The sequence below is a fragment of the Oncorhynchus gorbuscha genome, unplaced genomic scaffold (genome assembly GCF_021184085.1).
Source record: "Oncorhynchus gorbuscha isolate QuinsamMale2020 ecotype Even-year unplaced genomic scaffold, OgorEven_v1.0 Un_scaffold_419, whole genome shotgun sequence".
Classification (NCBI taxonomy): Eukaryota; Metazoa; Chordata; class Actinopteri; order Salmoniformes; family Salmonidae; genus Oncorhynchus; species Oncorhynchus gorbuscha.
The window spans coordinates 308144-333143 of NW_025745264.1; the positions used below are offsets into that span (position 1 = coordinate 308144).

A 25000-nucleotide genomic window follows, 5' to 3' on the forward strand; every position below is an offset into this window, starting at 1 on the left:
AGTGATAAGGTAACAGGGGAGATGTTAGGGGTTAATACCTGGACCACAGAGATATGATAGTAGAGGTTAGAGGTCATGGTTACCTCTCCTTTCCAGAGATATGATAGTAGAGGTTAAAGGTTAGTGATAAGGTAACAGGGGAGATGTTAGGGTTAATACCTGGACCACAGAGATATGATAGTAGAGGTTAGAGGTCATGGTTACCTGGACCACAGAGATATGATAGTAGAGGTTAAAGGTTAGTGATAAGGTAACAGGGGGAGATGTTAGGGGTTAATACCTGGACCACAGAGATATGATAGTAGAGGTTAAAGGTCATGGTTACCTGGACAACAGAGTTATGATAGTAGAGGTTAAAGGTCATGGTTACCTGAACCCCAGAGTTATGATAGTAGAGGTTAGAGGTTAAAGGTTAGTGGTAAGGTAACAGGGGGAGATATTAGGGGTTAATACCTGAACCACAGAGTTATGATAGTAGAGGTTAGAGGTCAAAGGTTAGTGGTAAGGTAACAGGGGGAGATATTAGGGGTTAATACCTGTATCATGGGTTCAGTGAGCTGTTCCTCGTCGACCTCTAGGATGGCCCGTCTGATCTCCTGGTAAGGCATCCTGAAGGACCCCAGGAAGATAGCTGAGGAGAGAAGAGAGGGAGAGAGACAGTAAGGTATCCTGAAGGACCCCAGACAGATAGCTGAGGAGAGAAGAGAGACAGTAAGGTATCCTGAAGGACCCCAGACAGATAGCTGAGGAGAGAAGAGAGACAGTAAGGTATCCTGAAGGACCCCAGACAGATAGCTGAGGAGAGAAGAGAGGGAGAGAGACAGTAAGGTATCCTGAAGGACCCCAGACAGATAGCTGAGGAGAGAAGAGAGGGAGAGAGACAGTAAGGTATCCTGAAGGACCCCAGACAGATAGCTGAGGAGAGAAGAGAGGGAGAGAGACAGTAAGGTATCCTGAAGGACCCCTGACAGATAGCTGAGGAGAGAAGAGAGGGAGAGAGACAGTAAGGTATCCTGAAGGACCCCAGACAGATAGCTGAGGAGAGAAGAGAGACAGTAAGGTATCCTGAAGGACCCCAGGCAGATAGCTGAGGAGAGAAGAGAGACAGTAAGGTATCCTGAAGGACCCCAGACAGATAGCTGAGGAGAGAAGAGAGGGAGAGAGACAGTAAGGCATCCTGAAGGACCCCAGACAGATAGCTGAGGAGAGAAGAGAGGGAGAGAGACAGTAAGGTATCCTGAAGGACCCCAGACAGATAGCTGAGGAGAGAGAGAGAGACAGTAAGGTATCCTGAAGGACCCCAGACAGATAGCTGAGGAGAGAAGAGAGGGAGAGAGACAGTAAGGCATCCTGAAGGACCCCAGACAGATAGCTGAGGAGAGAAGAGAGGGAGAGAGACAGTAAGGTATCCTGAAGGACCCCAGACAGATAGCTGAGGAGAGAAGAGAGACAGTAAGGTATCCTGAAGGACCCCAGACAGATAGCTGAGGAGAGAAGAGAGGGAGAGAGACAGTAAGGTATCCTGAAGGACCCCAGACAGATAGCTGAGGAGAGAAGAGAGACAGTAAGGTATCCTGAAGGACCCCAGACAGATAGCTGAGGAGAGAAGAGAGACAGTAAGGTATCCTGAAGGACCCCAGACAGATAGCTGAGGAGAGAAGAGAGACAGTAAGGTATCCTGAAGGACCCCAGACAGATAGCTGAGGAGAGAAGAGAGACAGTAAGGTATCCTGAAGGACCCCAGACAGATAGCTGAGGAGAGAAGAGAGGAGAGAGACAGTAAGGTATCCTGAAGGACCCCAGACAGATAGCTGAGGAGAGAAGAGAGGGAGAGAGACAGTAAGGTATCCTGAAGGACCCCAGACAGATAGCTGAGGAGAGAAGAGAGACAGTAAGGTATCCTGAAGGACCCCAGACAGATAGCTGAGGAGAGAAGAGAGGGAGAGAGACAGTAAGGTATCCTGAAGGACCCCAGACAGATAGCTGAGGAGAGAAGAGAGACAGTAAGGTATCCTGAAGGACCCCAGACAGATAGCTGAGGAGAGAAGAGAGACAGTAAGGTATCCTGAAGGACCCCAGACAGATAGCTGAGGAGAAAAGAGAGACAGTAAGGTATCCTGAAGGACCCCAGACAGATAGCTGAGGAGAAAAGAGAGACAGTAAGGTATCCTGAAGGACCCCAGACAGATAGCTGAGGAGAGAAGAGAGGGAGAGAGACAGTAAGGTATCCTGAAGGACCCCAGACAGATAGCTGAGGAGAGAAGAGAGGGAGAGAGACAGTAAGGTATCCTGAAGGACCCCAGACAGATAGCTGAGGAGAGAAGAGAGACAGTAAGGTATCCTGAAGGACCCCAGACAGATAGCTGAGGAGAGAAGAGAGGGAGAGAGACAGTAAGGTATCCTGAAGGACCCCAGACAGATAGCTGAGGAGAGAAGAGAGACAGTAAGGTATCCTGAAGGACCCCAGACAGATAGCTGAGGAGAGAAGAGAGACAGTAAGGTATCCTGAAGGACCCCAGACAGATAGCTGAGGAGAAAAGAGAGACAGTAAGGTATCCTGAAGGACCCCAGACAGATAGCTGAGGAGAGAAGAGAGACAGTAAGGTATCCTGAAGGACCCCAGACAGATAGCTGAGGAGAGAAGAGAGACAGTAAGGTATCCTGAAGGACCCCAGACAGATAGCTGAGGAGAGAAGAGAGGGAGAGAGACAGTAAGGTATCCTGAAGGACCCCAGACAGATAGCTGAGGAGAGAAGAGAGGGAGAGAGACAGTAAGGTATCCTGAAGGACCCCAGACAGATAGCTGAGGAGAGAAGAGAGACAGTAAGGTATCCTGAAGGACCCCAGACAGATAGCTGAGGAGAGAAGAGAGACAGTAAGGTATCCTGAAGGACCCCAGACAGATAGCTGAGGAGAGAAGAGAGGGAGAGAGACATTAAGGTATCCTGAAGGACCCCAGACAGATAGCTGAGGAGAGAAGAGAGACAGTAAGGTATCCTGAAGGACCCCAGACAGATAGCTGAGGAGAAAAGAGAGACAGTAAGGTATCCTGAAGGACCCCAGACAGATAGCTGAGGAGAAAAGAGAGACAGTAAGGTATCCTGAAGGACCCCAGACAGATAGCTGAGGAGAGAAGAGAGGGAGAGAGACAGTAAGGTATCCTGAAGGACCCCAGACAGATAGCTGAGGAGAGAAGAGAGGGAGAGAGACAGTAAGGTATCCTGAAGGACCCCAGACAGATAGCTGAGGAAAGAAGAGAGACAGTAAGGTATCCTGAAGGACCCCAGACAGATAGCTGAGGAGAGAAGAGAGGGAGAGAGACAGTAAGGTATCCTGAAGGACCCCAGACAGATAGCTGAGGAGAGAAGAGAGACAGTAAGGTATCCTGAAGGACCCCAGACAGATAGCTGAGGAGAGAAGAGAGACAGTAAGGTATCCTGAAGGACCCCAGACAGATAGCTGAGGAGAAAAGAGAGACAGTAAGGTATCCTGAAGGACCCCAGACAGATAGCTGAGGAGAGAAGAGAGACAGTAAGGTATCCTGAAGGACCCCAGACAGATAGCTGAGGAGAGAAGAGAGACAGTAAGGTATCCTGAAGGACCCCAGACAGATAGCTGAGGAGAGAAGAGAGGGAGAGAGACAGTAAGGTATCCTGAAGGACCCCAGACAGATAGCTGAGGAGAGAAGAGAGGGAGAGAGACAGTAAGGTATCCTGAAGGACCCCAGACAGATAGCTGAGGAGAGAAGAGAGACAGTAAGGTATCCTGAAGGACCCCAGACAGATAGCTGAGGAGAGAAGAGAGACAGTAAGGTATCCTGAAGGACCCCAGACAGATAGCTGAGGAGAGAAGAGAGGGAGAGAGACAGTAAGGTATCCTGAAGGACCCCAGACAGATAGCTGAGGAGAGAAGAGAGACAGTAAGGTATCCTGAAGGACCCCAGACAGATAGCTGAGGAGAGAAGAGAGACAGTAAGGTATCCTGAAGGACCCCAGACAGATAGCTGAGGAGAGAAGAGAGGGAGAGAGACAGTAAGGTATCCTGAAGGACCCCAGACAGATAGCTGAGGAGAGAAGAGAGGAGAGAGACAGTAAGGTATCCTGAAGGACCCCAGACAGATAGCTGAGGAGAGAAGAGAGACAGTAAGGTATCCTGAAGGACCCCAGACAGATAGCTGAGGAGAGAAGAGAGACAGTAAGGTATCCTGAAGGACCCCAGACAGATAGCTGAGGAGAGAAGAGAGGGAGAGAGACAGTAAGGTATCCTGAAGGACCCCAGACAGATAGCTGAGGAGAGAAGAGAGACAGTAAGGTATCCTGAAGGACCCCAGACAGACAGCTGAGGAGAGAAGAGAGACAGTAAGGTATCCTGAAGGACCCCAGGAAGATAGCTGAGGAGAGAAGAGAGGGAGAGACAGTAAGGTATCCTGAAGGACCCCAGACAGACAGCTGAGGAGAGAAGAGAGGGAGAGAGACAGTAAGGTATCCTGAAGGACCCCAGACAGACAGCTGAGGAGAGAAGAGATAGTTATTTAGAGAGAGGTCACAACAGTAGACAACACGTAGGTGTGTGTGTTCGGCTGTTGTAGATAACTCAACCAGAAGGACAAGACACACGCTGCGGTGCTGGTTCGGTGCTGTGTGTACTAGAACAGACATACGTGGAGATAGGACATGGACACAGAGCTAACACACACACTTTCTCACACACACACACTTTCTCACACACACACACTTTCTCACACACACACACTTTCTCACACACACACACTTTCTCACACACACACACACACACACACACACACACACACACACACACACACACACACACACACACACACACACACACACACACACACACACACACACACACACACACACACACACACACACACACACCCCCTCCCTCCCCCTGTTCCATTATTTCTACTGTGCATAAGTTATCACTTTGACTTGGCTGGTTAGACTCATTCTCCTTTAATACATGAACCAAAGGTCACAGACCTGCTTGATTTAAACCAATGAGGAGCAGAGAGAGAGAGAGAGAGAGAGAGAGAGAGAGACAGAGAGAGAGACAGAGAGAGAGAGAGAGAGAGAGAGAGAGAGAGAGAGAGAGAGAGAGACAGAGAGAGAGACAGAGAGAGAGAGAGAGAGAGAGAGAGGAGCGAGAGAGACAGAGAGAGAGAGAGAGAGAGAGAGAGAGAGAGAGAGACAGAGAGAGACAGAGAGAGAGACAGAGAGAGACAGAGAGAGAGACAGAGAGAGAGACAGAGAGAGAGAGAGAGAGAGACAGAGAGAGACAGAGAGAGAGACAGAGAGAGAGACAGAGAGAGAGAGACAGAGAGAGAGAGAGAGAGAGAGAGAGAGAGAGAGAGAGAGAGAGAGAGAGAGAGAGAGAGAGAGAGAGAGAGAGAGAGAGACAGAGAGAGAGAGAGAGAGAGAGAGAGAGAGAGAGAGAGAGAGAGAGAGAGAGAGACAGAGAGAGAGAGACAGAGAGAGAGACAGAGAGAGAGACAGAGAGAGAGAGACAGAGAGAGAGACAGAGAGAGACAGAGAGAGAGACAGAGAGAGAGACAGAGAGAGAGACAGAGAGAGAGACAGAGACAGAGAGAGAGACAGAGAGAGAGACAGAGAGAGAGACACAGAGAGAGAGACAGAGAGAGAGACAGAGACAGAGAGAGAGACAGAGAGAGAGAGAGAGAGACACAGAGAGAGAGAGAGAGACACAGAGAGAGAGACAGAGAGATAGAGAGAGAAACACAGAGAGAGAGACAGAGAGAGCGAGAGAGAGCGAGATACAGAGAGAGAGAGAGAGAGAGAGCAAAGGAGTGAAAGAGAGGAGAAGCATTTATACAGCTGACCTCTGACCTCTGTGTTTGAGTGACTGACTGACGGATGAGTGAGTGTTCTCTCTGCCTCCTACGCCTCTCCATACTCCACATCTACACATAATAATGACCAACACAAACACTGGGCTGCTTCCCAAAACGGCACCCTATTCCCCTATACAGTAAACTACTTTGGACCAACGGGCCTGAATAAGGAGTAGCCACTATCTAGGTCGCCATTTGGGACTCGTTCCTTGTAACAAGCACCACTTCTACAGTTCCTACATCCTACAGCTGAAGCCGGCGATGGTGAGAAACACAGGAACCCAGCAGAGATCAATGAGGAAGTGGAGAAAACACACAGAGATCAATGAGGAAGTGGAGAAAACACACAGATATCAATGAGGAAGTGGAGAAAACACACAGAGATCAATGAGGAACTGGAGGAAGTGGAGAAAACACACAGATATCAATGAGGAAGTGGAGAAAACACACAGATATCAATGAGGAAGTGGAGAAAACACACAGATATCAATGAGGAACTGGAGAACACACACAGAGATCAACGAGGAACTGGAGAACACACACAGAGATCAACGAGGAACTGGAGAACACACACAGAGATCAACGAGGAACTGGAGAACACACACAGAGATCAACGAGGAACTGGAGAACACACACAGAGATCAACGAGGAACTGGAGGAACTAGAGAAAACATGATAGAGCAGTCTGACTGAGTGGTGGTAAGCAGCAGCAGGATCGTAAGCATTCATTCAAACAGCACTTTGTGCGTTTTGCCAGCAGCTGTTTATGACTTCCAAGCCTATCAACTCCCAAGGCTGAGGCTGGTGTAACCGATGTGAAATGTCTAGCTTGTTAGCGAGGTGCGCGCTGATAGCGTTTCAAACGTCACTCGCTCTGAGCCTTCTAGTAGTTGTTCCTCTTGCTCTGCATGGGTAACGCTGCTTCGAGGGTGGCTGTTGTCGATGTGTTCCTGGTTCGAGCCCAGGGAGGAGCGAGGAGAGGGACGGAAGCTATACTGTTACACTGGCAATACTAAAGTGCCTATAAGAACATCCAATAGTCAAAGGTTAATGAAATACAAATGGTATAGAGAGAAATAGTCCTATAATTCCTATAATAACTACAACCTGAAACTTCTTACCTGGTAATATTGAAGACTCATGTTAAAAGGAACCACCAGCTTTCATATGTTCTCATGTTCTGAGCAAGGAACTGAAACGTTAGCTTTCTTACATGGCACATATTGCACTTTTACTTTCTTACACTTTGTTTTTGCATTATTTAAACCAAATTGAACATGTTTCATTATTTATTTGAGGCTAAATTTATTTTATTGATGTATTATATTAAGTTAAAATAAGTGTTCATTCAGTATTGTTGTAATTGTCGTTATTACAAATACATTTAAAAACAATCGTCCGATTAATCGGTATCGGCTTTTTTGGGGCCTTCAAATAATCGGTATCGGTCGGCCTCTAGTGTGTAACTTTAGATGTTAACAGTGTGTGTCTCAGTACTCACAGAGGTTCTGGGAGAAATCACACAGTGTGTGTGTGTGTGAAAACACACAGTGTGTGTGTGTGTGTGTGTGTGTGTGTCTCAGTACTCACAGAGGTTCTGGGCGATCTGTGTGTGTGTCTCAGTACTCACAGAGGTTCTGAGGAATCTGTGTGTGTGTCTCAGTACTCACAGAGGTTCTGGGCGATCTGTGTGTGTGTCTCAGTACTCACAGAGGTTCTGAGGATCTGTGTGTGTGTCTCAGTACTCACAGAGGTTCTGGGCGATCTTTGGGTCCAGCACCTTCAGCTGTTTAATCCTCTTCTTGATGGATCTCTTTGCTTCCAGACCCTGTTCATCCTGGACGGCTGGAGGAGACACGTTACATTATGTTACACACACACACTGTTACACACACACACTGTTACACACACACACTGTTACACACACACACACACACACACACACACACACACACACACACACACACACACACACACACACACACACACACACACACACACACACACACACACACACACACACACACACTGTTAACACACACACACTGTTAAAACACACACTGTTACACACACACACACTGTTAAAACACACACTGTTACACACACACTGTTAAAACACACACTGTTACACACACACACTGTTACACACACACACTGTTAACACACACACTGTTACACACACACACACACTGTTACACACACACACACACTGTTACACACACACACACACTGTTACACACACACACACACACTGTTAACACACACACACTGTTACACACACACACACACTGTTACACACACACACACACTGTTACACACACACACACACACTGTTACACACACACACACACACTGTTACACACACACACACACTGTTAACACACACACACACACTGTTAACACACACACACACACTGTTACACACACACACACACTGTTACACACACACACACACTGTTACACACACACACACACACTGTTACACACACACACACACACTGTTACACACACACACACACACTGTTACACACACACACACACACTGTTACACACACACACACTGTTACACACACACACACACTGTTAACACACACACACTGTTACACACACACACACACTGTTACACACACACACACACTGTTACACACACACACACACTGTTACACACACACACACACTGTTAACACACACACACTGTTACACACACACACACACTGTTACACACACACACACACTGTTACACACACACACACACTGTTACACACACACACACACTGTTACACACACACACACACTGTTAACACACACACACTGTTAAACACACACACTGTTAACACAGATAGCGATGATGCATAAACAATGAAAACATGACTGACGACGGCAGAACTTCTACTGGGTAGCATCCCACCCTGCTGGGTCTACTGGGTAGCATCCCACCCTGCTGGGTCTACTGGGTAGCATCCCACCCTGCTGGGTCTACTGGGTAGCATCCCACCCTGCTGGGTCTACTGGGTAGCATCCCACCCTGCTGGGTCTACTGGGTAGCATCCCACCCTGCTGGGTCTACTGGGTAGCATCCCACCCTGCTGGGTCTACTGGGTAGCATCCCACCCTGCTGGGTCTACTGGGTAGCATCCCACCCTGCTGCTGGTCTACTGGGTAGCATCCCACCCTGCTGGGTCTACTGGGGGTAGCATCCCACCCTGCTGGGCTGCATCCCACCCTGCTGGGTCTACTGGGTAGCATCCCACCCTGCTGGGTCTACTGGGTAGCATCCCACCCTGCTGGGTCTACTGGGTAGCATCCCACCCTGCTGGGTCTACTGGGTAGCATCCCACCCTGCTGGGTCTACTGGGCAGCATCCCACCCTGCTGGGTCTACTGGGTAGCATCCCACCCTGCTGGGTCTACTGGGTAGCATCCCACCCTGCTGGGTCTACTGGGTAGCATCCCACCCTGCTGGGTCTACTGGGTAGCATCCCACCCTGCTGGGTCTACTGGGTAGCATCCCACCCTGCTGGGTCTACTGGGTAGCATCCCACCCTGCTGGGTCTACTGGGTAGCATCCCACCCTGCTGGGTCTACTGGGTAGCATCCCACCCTACTGGGTAGCATCCCACCCTACTGGGTAGCATCCCACCCTGCTGGGTCTACTGGGTAGCATCCCACCCTGCTGGGTCTACTGGGTAGCATCCCACCCTGCTGGGTAGCATCCCACCCTGCTGGGTCTACTGGGTAGCATCCCACCCTGCTGGGTCTACTGGGTAGCATCCCACCCTGCTGGGTCTACTGGGTAGCATCCCACCCTGCTGGGTCTACTGGGTAGCATCCCACCCTGCTGGGTCTACTGGGTAGCATCCCACCCTGCTGGGTCTACTGGGTAGCATCCCACCCTGCTGGGTCTACTGGGTAGCATCCCACCCTGCTGGGTCTACTGGGTAGCATCCCACCCTGCTGGGTCTACTGGGTAGCATCCCACCCTGCTGGGTCTACTGGGTAGCATCCCACCCTGCTGGGTCTACTGGGTAGCATCCCACCCTGCTGGGTCTACTGGGTAGCATCCCACCCTGCTGGGTCTACTGGGTAGCATCCCACCCTGCTGGGTCTACTGGGTAGCATCCCACCCTGCTGGGTCTACTGGGTAGCATCTACTGGTCTCTGGGTAGCATCCCACCCTGCTGGGTCTACTGGGTAGCATCCCACCCTGCTGGGTCTACTCAGCATCCCACCCTGCTGGGTCTACTGGGTAGCATCCCACCCTGCTGGGTCTACTGGGTAGCATCCCACCCTGCTGGGTCTACTGGGTAGCATCCCACCCTGCTGGGTAGCATCCCACCCTGCTGGGTCTACTGGGTAGCATCCCACCCTGCTGGGTCTACTGGGTAGCATCCCACCCTGCTGGGTCTACTGGGTAGCATCCCACCCTGCTGGGTCTACTGGGTAGCATCCCACCCTGCTGGGTCTACTGGGTAGCATCCCACCCTGCTGGGTCTACTGGGTAGCATCCCACCCTGCTGGGTCTACAGCATCCCACCCTGCTGGGTCTACTGGGTAGCATCCCACCCTGCTGTAGGTCTACTGGGTAGCATCCCACCCTGCTGGGTCTACTGGGTAGCATCCCACCCTGCTGGGTCTACTGGGTAGCATCCCACCCTGCTGGGTCTACTGGGTAGCATCCCACCCTGCTGGGTCTACTGGTGCAGCATCCCACCCTGCTGGGTCTACTGGGTAGCATCCCACCCTGCTGGGTCTACTGGGTAGCATCCCACCCTGCTGGGTCTACTGGGTAGCATCCCCCTGCTGGGTCTACTGGGTAGCATCCCACCCTGCTGGGTCTACTGGGTAGCATCCCACCCTGCTGGGTCTACTGGTAGCATCCCACCCTGCTGGGTCTACTGTTAACATCCCACCCTGCTGGGTCTACTGGGTAGCATCCCACCCTGCTGGGTCTAAACAGCATCCCACCCTGCTGGGTCTACTGGGTAGCATCCCACCCTGCTGGGTCTACTGGGTAGCATCCCACCCTGCTGGGTCTACTGGGTAGCATCCCACCCTGCTGGGTCTACTGGGTAGCATCCCACCCTGCTGGGTCTACTGGGTAGCATCCCACCCTGCTGGGTCTACTGGGTAGCATCCCACCCTGCTGGGTCTACTGGGTAGCATCCCACCCTGCTGGGTCTCTGTTAGCATCCCACCCTGCTGGGTCTACTGGGTAGCATCCCACCCTGCTGGGTCTACTGGGTAGCATCCCACCCTGCTGGGTCTACTGGGTAGCATCCCACCCTGCTGGGTCTACTGGGTAGCATCCCACCCTGCTGGGTCTACTGGGTAGCATCCCACCCTGCTGGGTCTACTGCAGCATCCCACCCTGCTGGGTCTACTGGGTAGCATCCCACCCTGCTGGGTCTACTGGGTAGCATCCCACCCTGCTGGGTCTACTGGGTAGCATCCCACCCTGCTGGGTCTACTGGGTAGCATCCCACCCTGCTGGGTCTACTGGGTAGCATCCCACCCTGCTGGGTCTACTGGGTAGCATCCCACCCCTGCTGGGTCTACTGGGTAGCATCCCACCCTGCTGGGTCTACTGGGTAGCATCCCACCCTGCTGGGTCTACTGGGTAGCATCCCACCCTGCTGGGTCTACACAGCATCCCACCCTGCTGGGTCTACTGGCATCCCACCCTGCTGGGTCTACTGGGAGTAGCATCCCACCCTGCTGGGTCTACTGGGTAGCATCCCACCCTGCTGGGTCTACTGGGTAGCATCCCACCCTGCTGGGTCTACTGGGTAGCATCCCACCCTGCTGGGTCTACTACAGCATCCCACCCTGCTGGGTCTACTGGGTAGCATCCCACCCTGCTGGGTCTACTGGGTAGCATCCCACCCTGCTGGGTCTACTGGGTAGCATCCCACCCTGCTGGGTCTACTGGGTAGCATCCCACCCTGCTGGGTCTACTGGGTAGCATCCCACCCTGCTGGGTCTACTGGGTAGCATCCCACCCTGCTGGGTCTACTGGGTAGCATCCCACCCTGCTGGGTCTACTGGGTAGCATCCCACCCTGCTGGGTCTACTGGGTAGCATCCCACCCTGGGCTGGGTCATCCCACTGGGTCTACTGGGTAGCATCCCACCCCTGCTGGGTCTACTGGGTAGCATCCCACCCTGCTGGGTCTACTGGGTAGCATCCCACCCTGCTGGGTCTACTGGGTAGCATCCCACCCTGCTGGGTCTACTGGCATCCCACCCTGCTGGGTCTACTGGGTAGCATCCCACCCTGCTGGGTCTACTGGGTAGCATCCCACCCTGCTGGGTCTACTGGGTAGCATCCCACCCTGCTGGGTCTACTGGGTAGCATCCCACCCTGCTGGGTCTACTGGGTAGCATCCCACCCTGCTGGGTCTACTGGGTAGCATCCCACCCTGCTGGGTCTACTGGGTAGCATCCCACCCTGCTGGGTCTACTGGGTAGCATCCCACCCTGCTGGGTCTACTGGGTAGCATCCCACCCTGCTGGGTCTACTGGGTAGCATCCCACCCTGCTGGGTCTACTGGGTAGCATCCCACCCTGCTGGGTCTACTGGGTAGCATCCCACCCTGGGTAGCTGGGTCTACTGGGTAGCATCCCACCCTGCTGGGTCTACTGGGTAGCATCCCACCCTGCTGGGTCTACTGGTAGCATCCCACCCTGCTGGGTCTACTGGGTAGCATCCCACCCTGCTGGGTCTACTGGGTAGCATCCCACCCTGCTGGGTCATCCCACCCTGCTGGGTCTACTGGGTAGCATCCCACCCTGCTGGGTCTACTGGGTAGCATCCCACCCTGCTGGGTACTGGGTAGCATCCCACCCTGCTGGGGGTAGCATCCCACCCTGCTGGGTCTACTGGGTAGCATCCCACCCTGCTGGGTCTACTGGGTAGCATCCCACCCTGCTGGGTCTACTGGGTAGCATCCCACCCTGCTGGGTCTACTGGGTAGCATCCCACCCTGCTGGGTCTACTGGGTAGCATCCCACCCTGCTGGGTCATACTGGGTAGCATCCCACCCTGCTGGGTCTACTGGGTAGCATCCCACCCTGCTGGGTCTACTGGGTAGCATCCCACCCTGCTGGGTCTACTGGGTAGCATCCCACCCTGCTGGGTCTACTGGGTAGCATCCCACCCTGCTGGGTCTACTGGGTAGCATCCCACCCTGCTGGGTCTACTGGGTAGCATCCCACCCTGCTGGGTCTACTGGGTAGCATCCCACCCTGCTGGGTCTACTGGGTAGCATCCCACCCTGCTGGGTCTACTGGGTAGCATCCCACCCTGCTGGGTCTACTGGGTAGCATCCCACCCTGCTGGGTCTACTGGGTAGCATCCCACCCTGCTGGGTCCCACCCTGGGTCTACTAGCATCCCACCCTGCTGGGTCTACTGGGTAGCATCCCACCCTGCTGGGTCTACTGGGTAGCATCCCACCCTGCTGGGTCTACTGGGTAGCATCCCACCCTGCTGGGTCTACTGGGTAGCATCCCACCCTGCTGGGTCTACTGGGTAGCATCCCACCCTGCTGGGTCTACTGGGTAGCATCCCACCCTGCTGGGTCTACTGGGTAGCATCCCACCCTGCTGGGTCTGCTGGGTAGCATCCCACCCTGCTGGGTAGCACCCCACCCTGATGGGTCTACTGGGTAGCATCCCACCCTGCTGGGTAGCATCCCACCCTGCTGGGTCTACTGGGTAGCATCCCACCCTGCTGGGTCTACTGGGTAGCATCCCACCCTGCTGGGTCTACTGGGTAGAACTACTATTATACTACTGGGTAGCATCCCACCCTGCTGGGTCTACTGGGTAGCATCCCACCCTGCTGGGTCTACTGGGTAGCATCCACCCTACTGGGTCTACTGGGTAGTATCCCACCCTGCTGGGTCTACTGGGTAGCATCCCACCCTGCTGGGTCTACTGGGTAGCATCCCACCCTGCTGGGTCTACTGGGTAGCATCCCACCCTGCTGGGTCTACTGGGTAGTATCCCACCCTGCTGGGTCTACTGGGTAGCATCCCACCCTGCTGGGTCTACTGGGTAGCATCCCACCCTGCTGGGTCTACTGGGTAGTATCCCACCCTGCTGGGTCTACTGGGTAGCATCCCACCCTGCTGGGTCTACTGGGTAGTAACCCACCCTGCTGGGTCTACTGGGTAGTATCCCACCCTGCTGGGTCTACTGGGTAGCATCCCACCCTGCTGGGTCTACTGGGTAGTATCGTGTACGGGCGGTGGTCACGCTCAGTCCTAACAAGATCTCACACCAGCGGAGGGCTGTGGAGGAGAGGATTATGGGAAAGCTGTGAAGCAGAGGGGTCACACACACACAGGCACGGGTGGGTTCACATAGCGGAGAACATTCTGTGTAATGTCCCTGTTGGCATAACGGCACCAATATCAATATGATGATAGCTGCTGTTAAAGACCTACATATCCCATACACAGAGGACAGGAGATGGGGGAGAGGAGAGAGAGATGGGGGAGAGGAGAGAGAGATGGGGGAGAGGAGAGAGAGATGGGGGAGAGGAGAGAGAGATGGGGGAGAGGAGAGAGAGATGCGAGGAGAGGAGAGAGAGATGCGGGGAGAGGAGAGAGAGATGGGGGAGAGGAGAGAGAGATGGGGGAGAGGAGAGAGAGATGGGGGAGAGGAGGGGGAGATGGGGGAGAGGAGAGAGAGATGGGGGAGAGGAGGGGGAGATGGGGGAGAGGAGAGATCGATGGGGGGGGGAGACAAGAGGAGATACAGAGACCAGAGGAGATAGAGAGACCAGAGGAGATAGAGAGAGCAAACAGCAGTGCACCTCCTCAACCTCACTACAGTAACAGAGGGTTAGAGGAGAGGAGACAGAGATCAGATAGAGACCAGGGGAGTACGGGGGAGAGAGACAACACGGGGTTTCATGGCTGCTTTAATTATTTAAGACACCAGATTAAGAGAACAAAATGTGCCTCCCAAGAGGAAGCTGGGTAATTGTCTTGTGTTCTAATTACGGCGCTGGCAGACCCGGGTGGTGCAGGAGGCAGTAGTGTGTGTGTGTGTGTGTGTGTGTGTGTGTGTGTGTGTGTGTGTGTGTGTGTGTGTGTGTGTGTGTGTGTGTGTGTGTGTGTGTGTGTGTGTGTGTGTGTGTGTGTGTGTGTGTGTGTGTGTGTGTGTGTGTGTGGTGGAAGTGGGAAAGAGCGGAGGTTAATCTTGAGGAAAAAGGAAGAGCCTCCGGTTGGGCTTTCTCCTTTCCTTTCCCTAACACACTGGGCTTAATTAAAATGTAAAGAGGTCTGTGTTTGGCCCTGGGAGACCTCTGCAGGCGTAATCCCATTGGCTGCCATCAACACACACAACAGAAGAACACAGTCCATTGTTACAGTAGATGGAGTTACTAATTCTGTTAGCTATGGTAGATCTAGTTACTAAGTCTGTTAGCTATGGTAGATCTCGTTACTAAGTCTGTTAGCTACAGTAGATCTCGTTACTAAGTCTGTTAGCTATGGTAGATCTAGTTACTAAGTCTGTTAGCTACAGTAGATCTCGTTACTAAGTCTGTTAGCTACAGTAGATCTCGTTACTAAGTCTGTTAGCTATGGTAGATCTAGTTACTAAGTCTGTTAGCTATGGTATATCTAGTTACTAAGTCTGTTAGCTACAGTAGATCTAGTTACTAAGTCTGTTAGCTACAGTAGATCTCGTTACTAAGTCTGTTAGCTATGGTAGATCTAGTTACTAAGTCTGTTAGCTATGGTATATCTAGTTACGAAGTCTGTTAGCTACAGTAGATCTAGTTACTAAGTCTGTTAGCTATGTCTGTTAGCTACAGTAGATCTAGTTACTAAGTCTGTTAGCTGTGGTAGATCTAGTTACTAAGTATGTTAGCTGTGGTAGATCTAGTTACTAAGTCTGTTAGCTATGTCTGTTAGCTATGGTAGATCTAGTTACTAAGTATGTTAGCTATGGTAGATCTAGTTACTAAGTCTGTTAGCTAAGTCTGTTAGCTAAGTCTGTTAGCTAAGTCTGTTAGCTATGGTAGATCTGGTTACTAAGTCAGTTAGCTACAGTAGATCTAGTTACTAAGTCTGTTAGCTAAGTCTGTTAGCTATGGTAGATCTAGTTACTAAGTCAGTTAGCTATGGTATATCTAGTTACTAAGTCTGTTAGCTACAGTAGATCTAGTTACTAAGTCAGTTAGCTATGGTAGATCTAGTTACTAAGTATGTTAGCTATGGTATATCTAGTTACTAAGTATGTTAGCTATGGTAGATCTAGTTACTAAGTCTGTTAGCTATGTCTGTTAGCTATGGTAGATCTAGTTACTAAGTCTGTTAGCTATGGTAGATCTAGTTACTAAGTATGTTAGCTGTGGTAGATCTAGTTACTAAGTCTGTTAGCTATGTCTGTTAGCTACGGTAGATCTAGTTACTAAGTCTGTTAGCTATGGTAGATCTAGTTACTAAGTCTGTTAGCTATGGTAGATCTAGTTACTAAGTCTGTTAGCTAAGTCTGTTAGCTAAGTCTGTTAGCTAAGTCTGTTAGCTATGGTAGATCTGGTTACTAAGTCAGTTAGCTACAGTAGATCTAGTTACTAAGTCTGTTAGCTAAGTCTGTTAGCTATGGTAGATCTAGTTACTAAGTCAGTTAGCTATGGTATATCTAGTTACTAAGTCTGTTAGCTACAGTAGATCTAGTTACTAAGTCAGTTAGCTATGGTAGATCTAGTTACTAAGTATGTTAGCTATGGTATATCTAGTTACTAAGTATGTTAGCTATGGTAGATCTAGTTACTAAGTCTGTTAGCTATGTCTGTTAGCTATGGTAGATCTAGTTACTAAGTCTGTTAGCTATGGTAGATCTAGTTACTAAGTCAGTTAGCTATGGTATATCTAGTTACTAAGTCTGTTAGCTACAGTAGATCTAGTTACTAAGTCAGTTAGCTATGGTAGATCTAGTTACTAAGTATGTTAGCTATGGTATATCTAGTTACTAAGTATGTTAGCTATGGTAGATCTAGTTACTAAGTCTGTTAGCTATGTCTGTTAGCTATGGTAGATCTAGTTACTAAGTCTGTTAGCTATGGTAGATCTAGTTACTAAGTCTGTTAGCTATGGTAGATCTAGTTACTAAGTCTGTTAGCTACAGTAGATCTCGTTACTAAGTCTGTTAGCTACGGTAGATCTAGTTACTAAGTCAGTTAGCTATGGTAGATCTAGTTACTAAGTCTGTTAGCTATGGTAGATCTAGTTATTAAGTCTGTTAGCTACGGTAGATCTAGTTACTAAGTCTGTTAGCTTAGTATGTTAGCTACGGTATATGTAGATACCAAGTCTGTTAGCTATGGTATATCTAGTTACTAAGTATGTTAGCTACGGTAGATCTAGTTACTAAGTCTGTTAGCTACGGTAGATGTAGTTACTAAGTCTGTTAGCTACGGTACATCTAGTTACTAAGTATGTTAGCTATGGTAGATCTAGTTACTAAGTCTGTTAGCTTAGTATGTTAGCTACGGTATATGTAGATACCAAGTATGTTAGCTACGGTATATCTAGTTACTAAGTCTGTTAGCTACGGTAGATGTAGTTACTAAGTATGTTAGCTACGGTAGATCTAGTTACTAAGTCTGTTAGCTACGGTATATGTAGATACCAAGTATGTTAGCTACGGTATATCTAGTTACTAAGTCTGTTAGCTACGGTAGATCTAGTTACTAAGTATGTTAGCTGTGGTAGATCTAGTTACTAAGTCTGTTAGCTATGTCTGTTAGCTACAGTAGATCTAGTTACTAAGTCTGTTAGCTGTGGTAGATCTAGTTACTAAGTATGTTAGCTGTGGTAGATCTAGTTACTAAGTCTGTTAGCTATGTCTGTTAGCTATGGTAGATCTAGTTACTAAGTCTGTTAGCTATGGTAGATCTAGTTACTAAGTATGTTAGCTAGGGTAGATCTAGTTACTAAGTATGTTAGCTAGGGTAGATCTAGTTACTAAGTATGTTAGCTACGGTAGATCTAGTTACTAAGTCTATAGGATTGTTTTGAGTGAGGAAGAGGAGGAGGAGGACAGGAGGGGAGAAGAGGAGGTGCAGGAGTGTTTGGGAGTGAAGCCTTGAAGATTTAACAGAACTTTAGATATTTTAAACTTGATTTAACTCGGCAAGTCAGTTAAGAACACATTCATATTGTCAATGACGGCCTAACAGGGTTAACTGCCTTGTTCAGGGGCAGAACTACAGGTTTGTACCTTGTCAGCTCAGGGATTCGATCCAGCAACCTTTCGGTTTCTAATCCAACGCTCTAACCACTAGGCTACCTGCCTCCCCCCTCTAACCACCAGGCTACCTGCCTCCCCCTCTAACCAGGAGGCTACCTGCCTCCCCCTCTAACCAGGAGGCTACCTGCCTCCCCCTCTAACCAGGAGGCTACCTGCCTCCCCCTCTAACCACTAGGCTACCTGCCTCCCCCTCTAACCACCAGGCTACCTGCCTCCCCTCTAACCACCAGGCTACCTGCCTCCCCCTCTAACCACTAGGCTACCTGCCTCCCCCTCTAACCACTAGTTTACCTGCCTCCCCCTCTAACCACTAGGCTACCTGCCTCCCCTCTAACCACTAGGCTACCTGCCTCCCCCTCTAACCACTAGTTTACCTGCCTCCCCTCTAACCACTAGGCTACCTGCCTTCCCCTCTAACCACTAGGCTACCTGCCTCCCCTCTAACCACTAGGCTACCTGCCTCCCCCTCTAACCACCAGGCTACCTGCCTCCCCCTCTAACCACTAGTTTACCTGCCTCCCCTCTAACCACTAGGCTACCTGCCTTCCCCTCTAACCACTAGGCTACCTGCCTCCCCCCTCTAACCACTAGGCTACCTGCCTCCCCCCTCTAACCACTAGGCTACCTGCCTCCCCCTCTAACCACTAGGCTACCTGCCTCCCCCTCTAACCACCAGGCTACCTGCCTCCCCTCTAACCACCAGGCTACCTGCCTCCCCCTCTAACCACCAGGCTACCTGCCTCCCCTCTAACCACCAGGCTACCTGCCTCCCCCTCTAACCACCAGGCTACCTGCCTCCCCCTCTAACCACCAGGCTACCTGCCTCCCCCTCTAACCACTAGGCTACCTGTCTCCCCCTCTAACCACCAGGCTACCTGCCTCCCCCTCTAACCACTAGGCTACCTGCCTTCCCCCTCTAACCACTAGGCTACCTGCCTCCCCCTCTAACCACTAGGCTACCTGCCTCCCCCTCTAACCACCAGGCTACCTGCCTCCCCCTCTAACCACTAGGCTACCTGCCTCCCCTCTAACCACTAGTTTACCTGCCTCCCCCTCTAACCACTAGGCTACCTGCCTCCCCCCTAACCACTAGGCTACCTGCCTCCCCCTCTAACCACTAGGCTACCTGCCTCCCCTCTAACCACCAGGCTACCTGCCTCCCCCTCTAACCACCAGGCTACCTGCCCCCCCCTCTAACCACCAGGCTACCTGCCTCCCCCTCTAACCACCAGGCTACCTGCCTCCCCTCTAACCACCAGGCTACCTGCCTCCCCCCCTCTAACCACTAGGCTACCTGTCTCCCTCTCTAACCTCTAGGCTACCTGCCTCCCCCTCTAACCACTAGGCTACCTGCCTCCCCCTCTAACCATGAGTTTACCTGCCTCTCCAAGTCTTCAATTGTAGTCTAAACACAGTCAGGGGAATGGGTCGAACATCACCAAGAGCCATTTCAGACACCCCGGGGATGTTACAGTGGAAGGGGTAGAGGGATACAGAGGAAGGGGTAGAGGGATACAGAGGAAGGGGTAGGGGTACATGGCTCAGTCAAGGACCACTGGTCACAGAAGGGTGTAGAGGAACCAACACACGGGTGACAACACCCCCCACCCCTAAAAAACACCCATGATGACTTACGTGGCACTTCGGTAGGCTCACTCTCTTCACAGTCTTCGGTGAGCAGTGAGAGAGGAGGAAAAAGAGGAAGAGGAGGAAAAAGAGGAAGATGAAAAAACAGGAAGTGGAGAAAAAGAGGAAGAGTAGAAAGAGGATGAAGAGTAGAAAACAGGAAGAGAAAAAGAGGAAGAGTAGAAAACAGGAAGAGTAGAAAAAAGAGGAAGAGTAGAAAGAGGAGGAAGAGTAGAAAGAGGAGGAAGAGTAGAAAGAGGATGAAGAGTAGAAAACAGGAAGAGAAAAAGAGGAAGAGTAGAAAACAGGAAGAGTAGAAAAAAGAGGAAGAGTAGAAAGAGGAGGAAGAGTAGAAAGAGGAGGAAGAGTAGAAAACAGGAAGAGGAGAAAAAGAGGAAGAGGAGAAAAGGAGGAAGAGGAGAAAAGGAGGAAGAGGAGAAAAGGAGGAAGAGGAGAAAAGGAGGAAGAGGAGAAAAGGAAGAAGAGGAGAAAAGGAGGAAGAGGAGAAAAGGAGGAAGAGGAGAAAAGGAGGAAGAGGAGAAAAGGAAGAAGAGGAGAAAAGGAGGAAGAGGAGAAAAGGAGGAAGAGGAGAAAAGGAGAGCACAGAGAGAGATAAATAAGAGGAGAGAGATTGTGTGAAAGAAAGGAGAAGGGAGTTTTTTTTTAACTGAATAAAAAGAGGGAACATGATAGAAGAGAGAATATGGTCCACAGAAAGAAAGTGTGATGTGTCTGTGTGTGTCTGTGATTTGGTGGTGAGGGGGGTGATTCAGCGATTCGGAGAAAGCAAGAAAAGGGAGCTTTTGAAATGAAAACAGGCAATTTTGCGGTCGCCCGGCAACTCAGAGCATCATGCTGTCAAAGCATCAGGAGTACAGAGAGAGAGAGAGAAGCCTTTTGAAAAGGCAGAGAGAGACATGACTATTACAGACACCCTTTTCCATTCACCAGGGAGACCACTTACAACCCACTCATACTATTATAGTTAAAGATTTTATCAATGAACATAAAAAGAGAGATTCTACGATACTTTTTTAGCCATTAGTTCTCAAAGTTATCCCCACTAGTGAAGAGTGGTCCCCGACAACGTGCAGCTATGTGTACCACACCCCTGTTCTCTCTTACTCCGCTGTGTGTTCGTCTTGCTAGCTGTCAAACATGGCGAGAGGCTGAAGCTTATTGGCTGAAACTCCAATTGCTAGTGGGCTGGCCCACTAAGGATGGAGAGTTGGAAATTATTGTACTATTTGAATAGTGCCATGAAGTTGTGTTGGATATCCTAGATAGGCTAATTGTAGATTGCTAGCAAGGTTAATTGTAGCTAGCTAGCTAACGATGTTAATTGTAGCTAGCTAGGGAGGCTAATTTCATCTAGATAGCGAGGCTAATTGTAGCTTGCTAGCTAACGATGTTAATTGTAGCTAGCTAGGGAGGCTAATTTCATCTAGATAGCGAGGCTAATTGTAGCTTGCTAGCTAACGATGTTAATTGTAGCTAGCTAGGGAGGCTAATTTCATCTAGATAGCGAGGCTAATTGTAGCTTGCTAGCTAACGATGTTAATTGTAGCTGGCTAGGGAGGCTAATTTAATCTAGACAGCGAGGCTAATTGTAGCTAGCTAGCGATGCTAATTGTAGCTAGCTAGCGATGCTAATTATAGCTAGCTAGCGAGGCTAATTGTAGCTAGCAATGTTAATTATAGCTAGCTAGGCTAATTTTAGGTAGCTAGGTAGACTAATTGTAGCTAGCAAGGCTAATTGTGGCTAACATGCTGCACTTTCTCACCAACCCCATTCAGAGAAAACAACAGCACACTCGTTGGTTGCTCGTTGTAGCCTACTACTCATTTAGCTAACGGTTCATTCTGTAATTTTAATGCATTTCATTTTTGACAATTCCTGACATTTAATCTGAGTAAAAATTCCCTGTTTTAGGTCAGTTCCTATAACATCACATGTACCAGATATATCTCTGATGAATAGTCTCTATAACATGTACCAGATATATCTCTGATGACTAGTCTCTATAACATGTACCAGATATATATCTGATTACTAGTCTCTATAACATGTACCAGATATATCTCTGATGGCTAGTCTCTATAACATGTACCAGATATATCTCTGATGACTAGTCTCTATAACATGTACCAGATATATCTCTGATGACTAGTCTCTATAACATGTACCAGATATATCTCTGATGACTGACTAGTCTCTATAACATGTACCAGATATATATCTGATTACTAGTCTCTATAACATGTACCAGATATATCTCTGATGGCTGGTCTCTATAACATGTACCAGATATATCTCTGATGACTGACTAGTCTCTATAACATGTACCAGATATATCTCTGATGACTAGTCTCTATAACATGTACCAGATATATCTCTGATGGCTGGTCTCTATAACATGTACCAGATATATCTCTGATGACTGACTAGTCTCTATAACATGTACCAGATATATCTCTGATGACTAGTCTCTATAACATGTACCAGATATATCTCTGATGGCTGGTCTCTATAACATGTACCAGATATATCTCTGATGACTGACTAGTCTCTATAACATGTACCAGATATATATATGATGACTAGTCTCTATAACATGTACCAGATATATCTCTGATGACTAGTCTCTATAACATGTACCAGATATATCTCTGATGACTGACTAGTCTCTATAACATGTACCAGATATATCTCTGATGACTGACTAGTCTCTATAACATGTACCAGATATATCTCTGATGGCTGGTCTCTATAACATGTACCAGATATATCTCTGATGACTGACTAGTCTCTATAACATGTACCAGATATATCTCTGATGACTAGTCTCTATAACATGTACCAGATATATATCTGATGACTAGTCTCTATAACATGTACCAGATATATCTCTGATGACTAGTCTCTATAACATGTACCAGATATATCTCTGATGACTAGTCTCTATAACATGTACCAGATATATCTCTGATGACTGACTAGTCTCTATAACATGTACCAGATATATCTCTGATGACTAGTCTCTATAACATGTACCAGATATATATCTGATTACTAGTCTCTATAACATGTACCAGATATATCTCTGATGACTAGTCTCTATAACATGTACCAGATATATCTCTGATGGCTGGTCTCTATAACATGTACCAGATATATCTCTGATGACTGACTAGTCTCTATAACATGTACCAGATATATATCTGATGACTGACTAGTCTCTATAACATGTACCAGATATATCTCTGATGACTGACTAGTCTCTATAACATGTACCAGATATATATCTGATTACTAGTCTCTATAACATGTACCAGATATATCTGATGGCTAGTCTCTATATATCTCTGATGACTGGTCTCTATATATCTCTGATGACTAGTCTCTATAACATGTACCAGATATATCTCTGATGGCTAGTCTCTATAACATGTACCAGATATATCTCTGATGACTAGTCTCTATAACATGTACCAGATATATCTCTGATGGCTAGTCTCTATAACATGTACCATATATATATATGATGACTAGTCTCTATAACATGTACCAGATATATCTCTGATGACTGACTAGTCTCTATAACATGTACCAGATATATCTGATGACTGACTAGTCTCTATAACATGTACCAGATATATCTGATGACTGACTAGTCTCTATAACATGTACCAGATATATCTGATGACTGACTAGTCTCTATAACATGTACCAGATATATCTGATGACTGACTAGTCTCTATAACATGTACCAGATATATCTCTGATGACTGACTAGTCTCTATAACATGTACCAGATATATCTCTGATGACTGACTTGTCTCTATAACATGTACCAGATATATCTGATGACTGACTAGTCTCTATAACATGTACCAGATATATCTGATGACTGACTAGTCTCTATAACATGTACCAGATATATCTCTGATGACTGACTAGTCTCTATAACATGTACCAGATATATCTCTGATGGCTAGTCTCTATAACATGTACCAGATATATCTCTGATGACTAGTCTCTATAACATGTACCAGATATATATCTGATGACTGGTCTCTATAACATGTACCAGATATATCTCTGATGACTGACTAGTCTCTATAACATGTACCAGATATATCTGATGACTGACTAGTCTCTATAACATGTACCAGATATATCTCTGATGACTGACTAGTCTCTATAACATGTACCAGATATATATCTGATTACTAGTCTCTATAACATGTACCAGATATATCTGATGGCTAGTCTCTATATATCTCTGATGACTGGTCTCTATATATCTCTGATGACTAGTCTCTATAACATGTACCAGATATATCTCTGATGGCTAGTCTCTATAACATGTACCAGATATATCTCTGATGACTAGTCTCTATAACATGTACCAGATATATCTCTGATGGCTAGTCTCTATAACATGTACCATATATATATATGATGACTAGTCTCTATAACATGTACCAGATATATCTCTGATGACTGACTAGTCTCTATAACATGTACCAGATATATCTGATGACTGACTAGTCTCTATAACATGTACCAGATATATCTGATGACTGACTAGTCTCTATAACATGTACCAGATATATCTGATGACTGACTAGTCTCTATAACATGTACCAGATATATCTGATGACTGACTAGTCTCTATAACATGTACCAGATATATCTCTGATGACTGACTAGTCTCTATAACATGTACCAGATATATCTCTGATGACTGACTTGTCTCTATAACATGTACCAGATATATCTGATGACTGACTAGTCTCTATAACATGTACCAGATATATCTGATGACTGACTAGTCTCTATAACATGTACCAGATATATCTCTGATGACTGACTAGTCTCTATAACATGTACCAGATATATCTCTGATGGCTAGTCTCTATAACATGTACCAGATATATCTCTGATGACTAGTCTCTATAACATGTACCAGATATATATCTGATGACTGGTCTCTATAACATGTACCAGATATATCTCTGATGACTGACTAGTCTCTATAACATGTACCAGATATATCTGATGACTGACTAGTCTCTATAACATGTACCAGATATATCTCTGATTACTAGTCTCTATAACATGTACCAGATATATCTCTGATGACTAGTCTCTATAACATGTACCAGATATATCTCTGATGACTGACTAGTCTCTATAACATGTACCAGATATATCTCTGATGACTGACT

The 25000-nt window shown here is 48.2% G+C and overlaps 1 protein-coding gene across 1 annotated transcript in view; it reads right to left on the bottom strand.

The window, feature by feature from the left end:
• LOC124018174 (protein diaphanous homolog 3-like) overlaps positions 1-25000 on the bottom strand; it is a 690151-nt gene that overhangs the window by 197481 nt on the left and 467670 nt on the right. Inside the window, 2 exon segments of the mRNA XM_046333436.1 lie at positions 537-631; positions 7622-7717. Coding sequence (XP_046189392.1) covers positions 537-631; positions 7622-7717 — 191 coding nt within the window.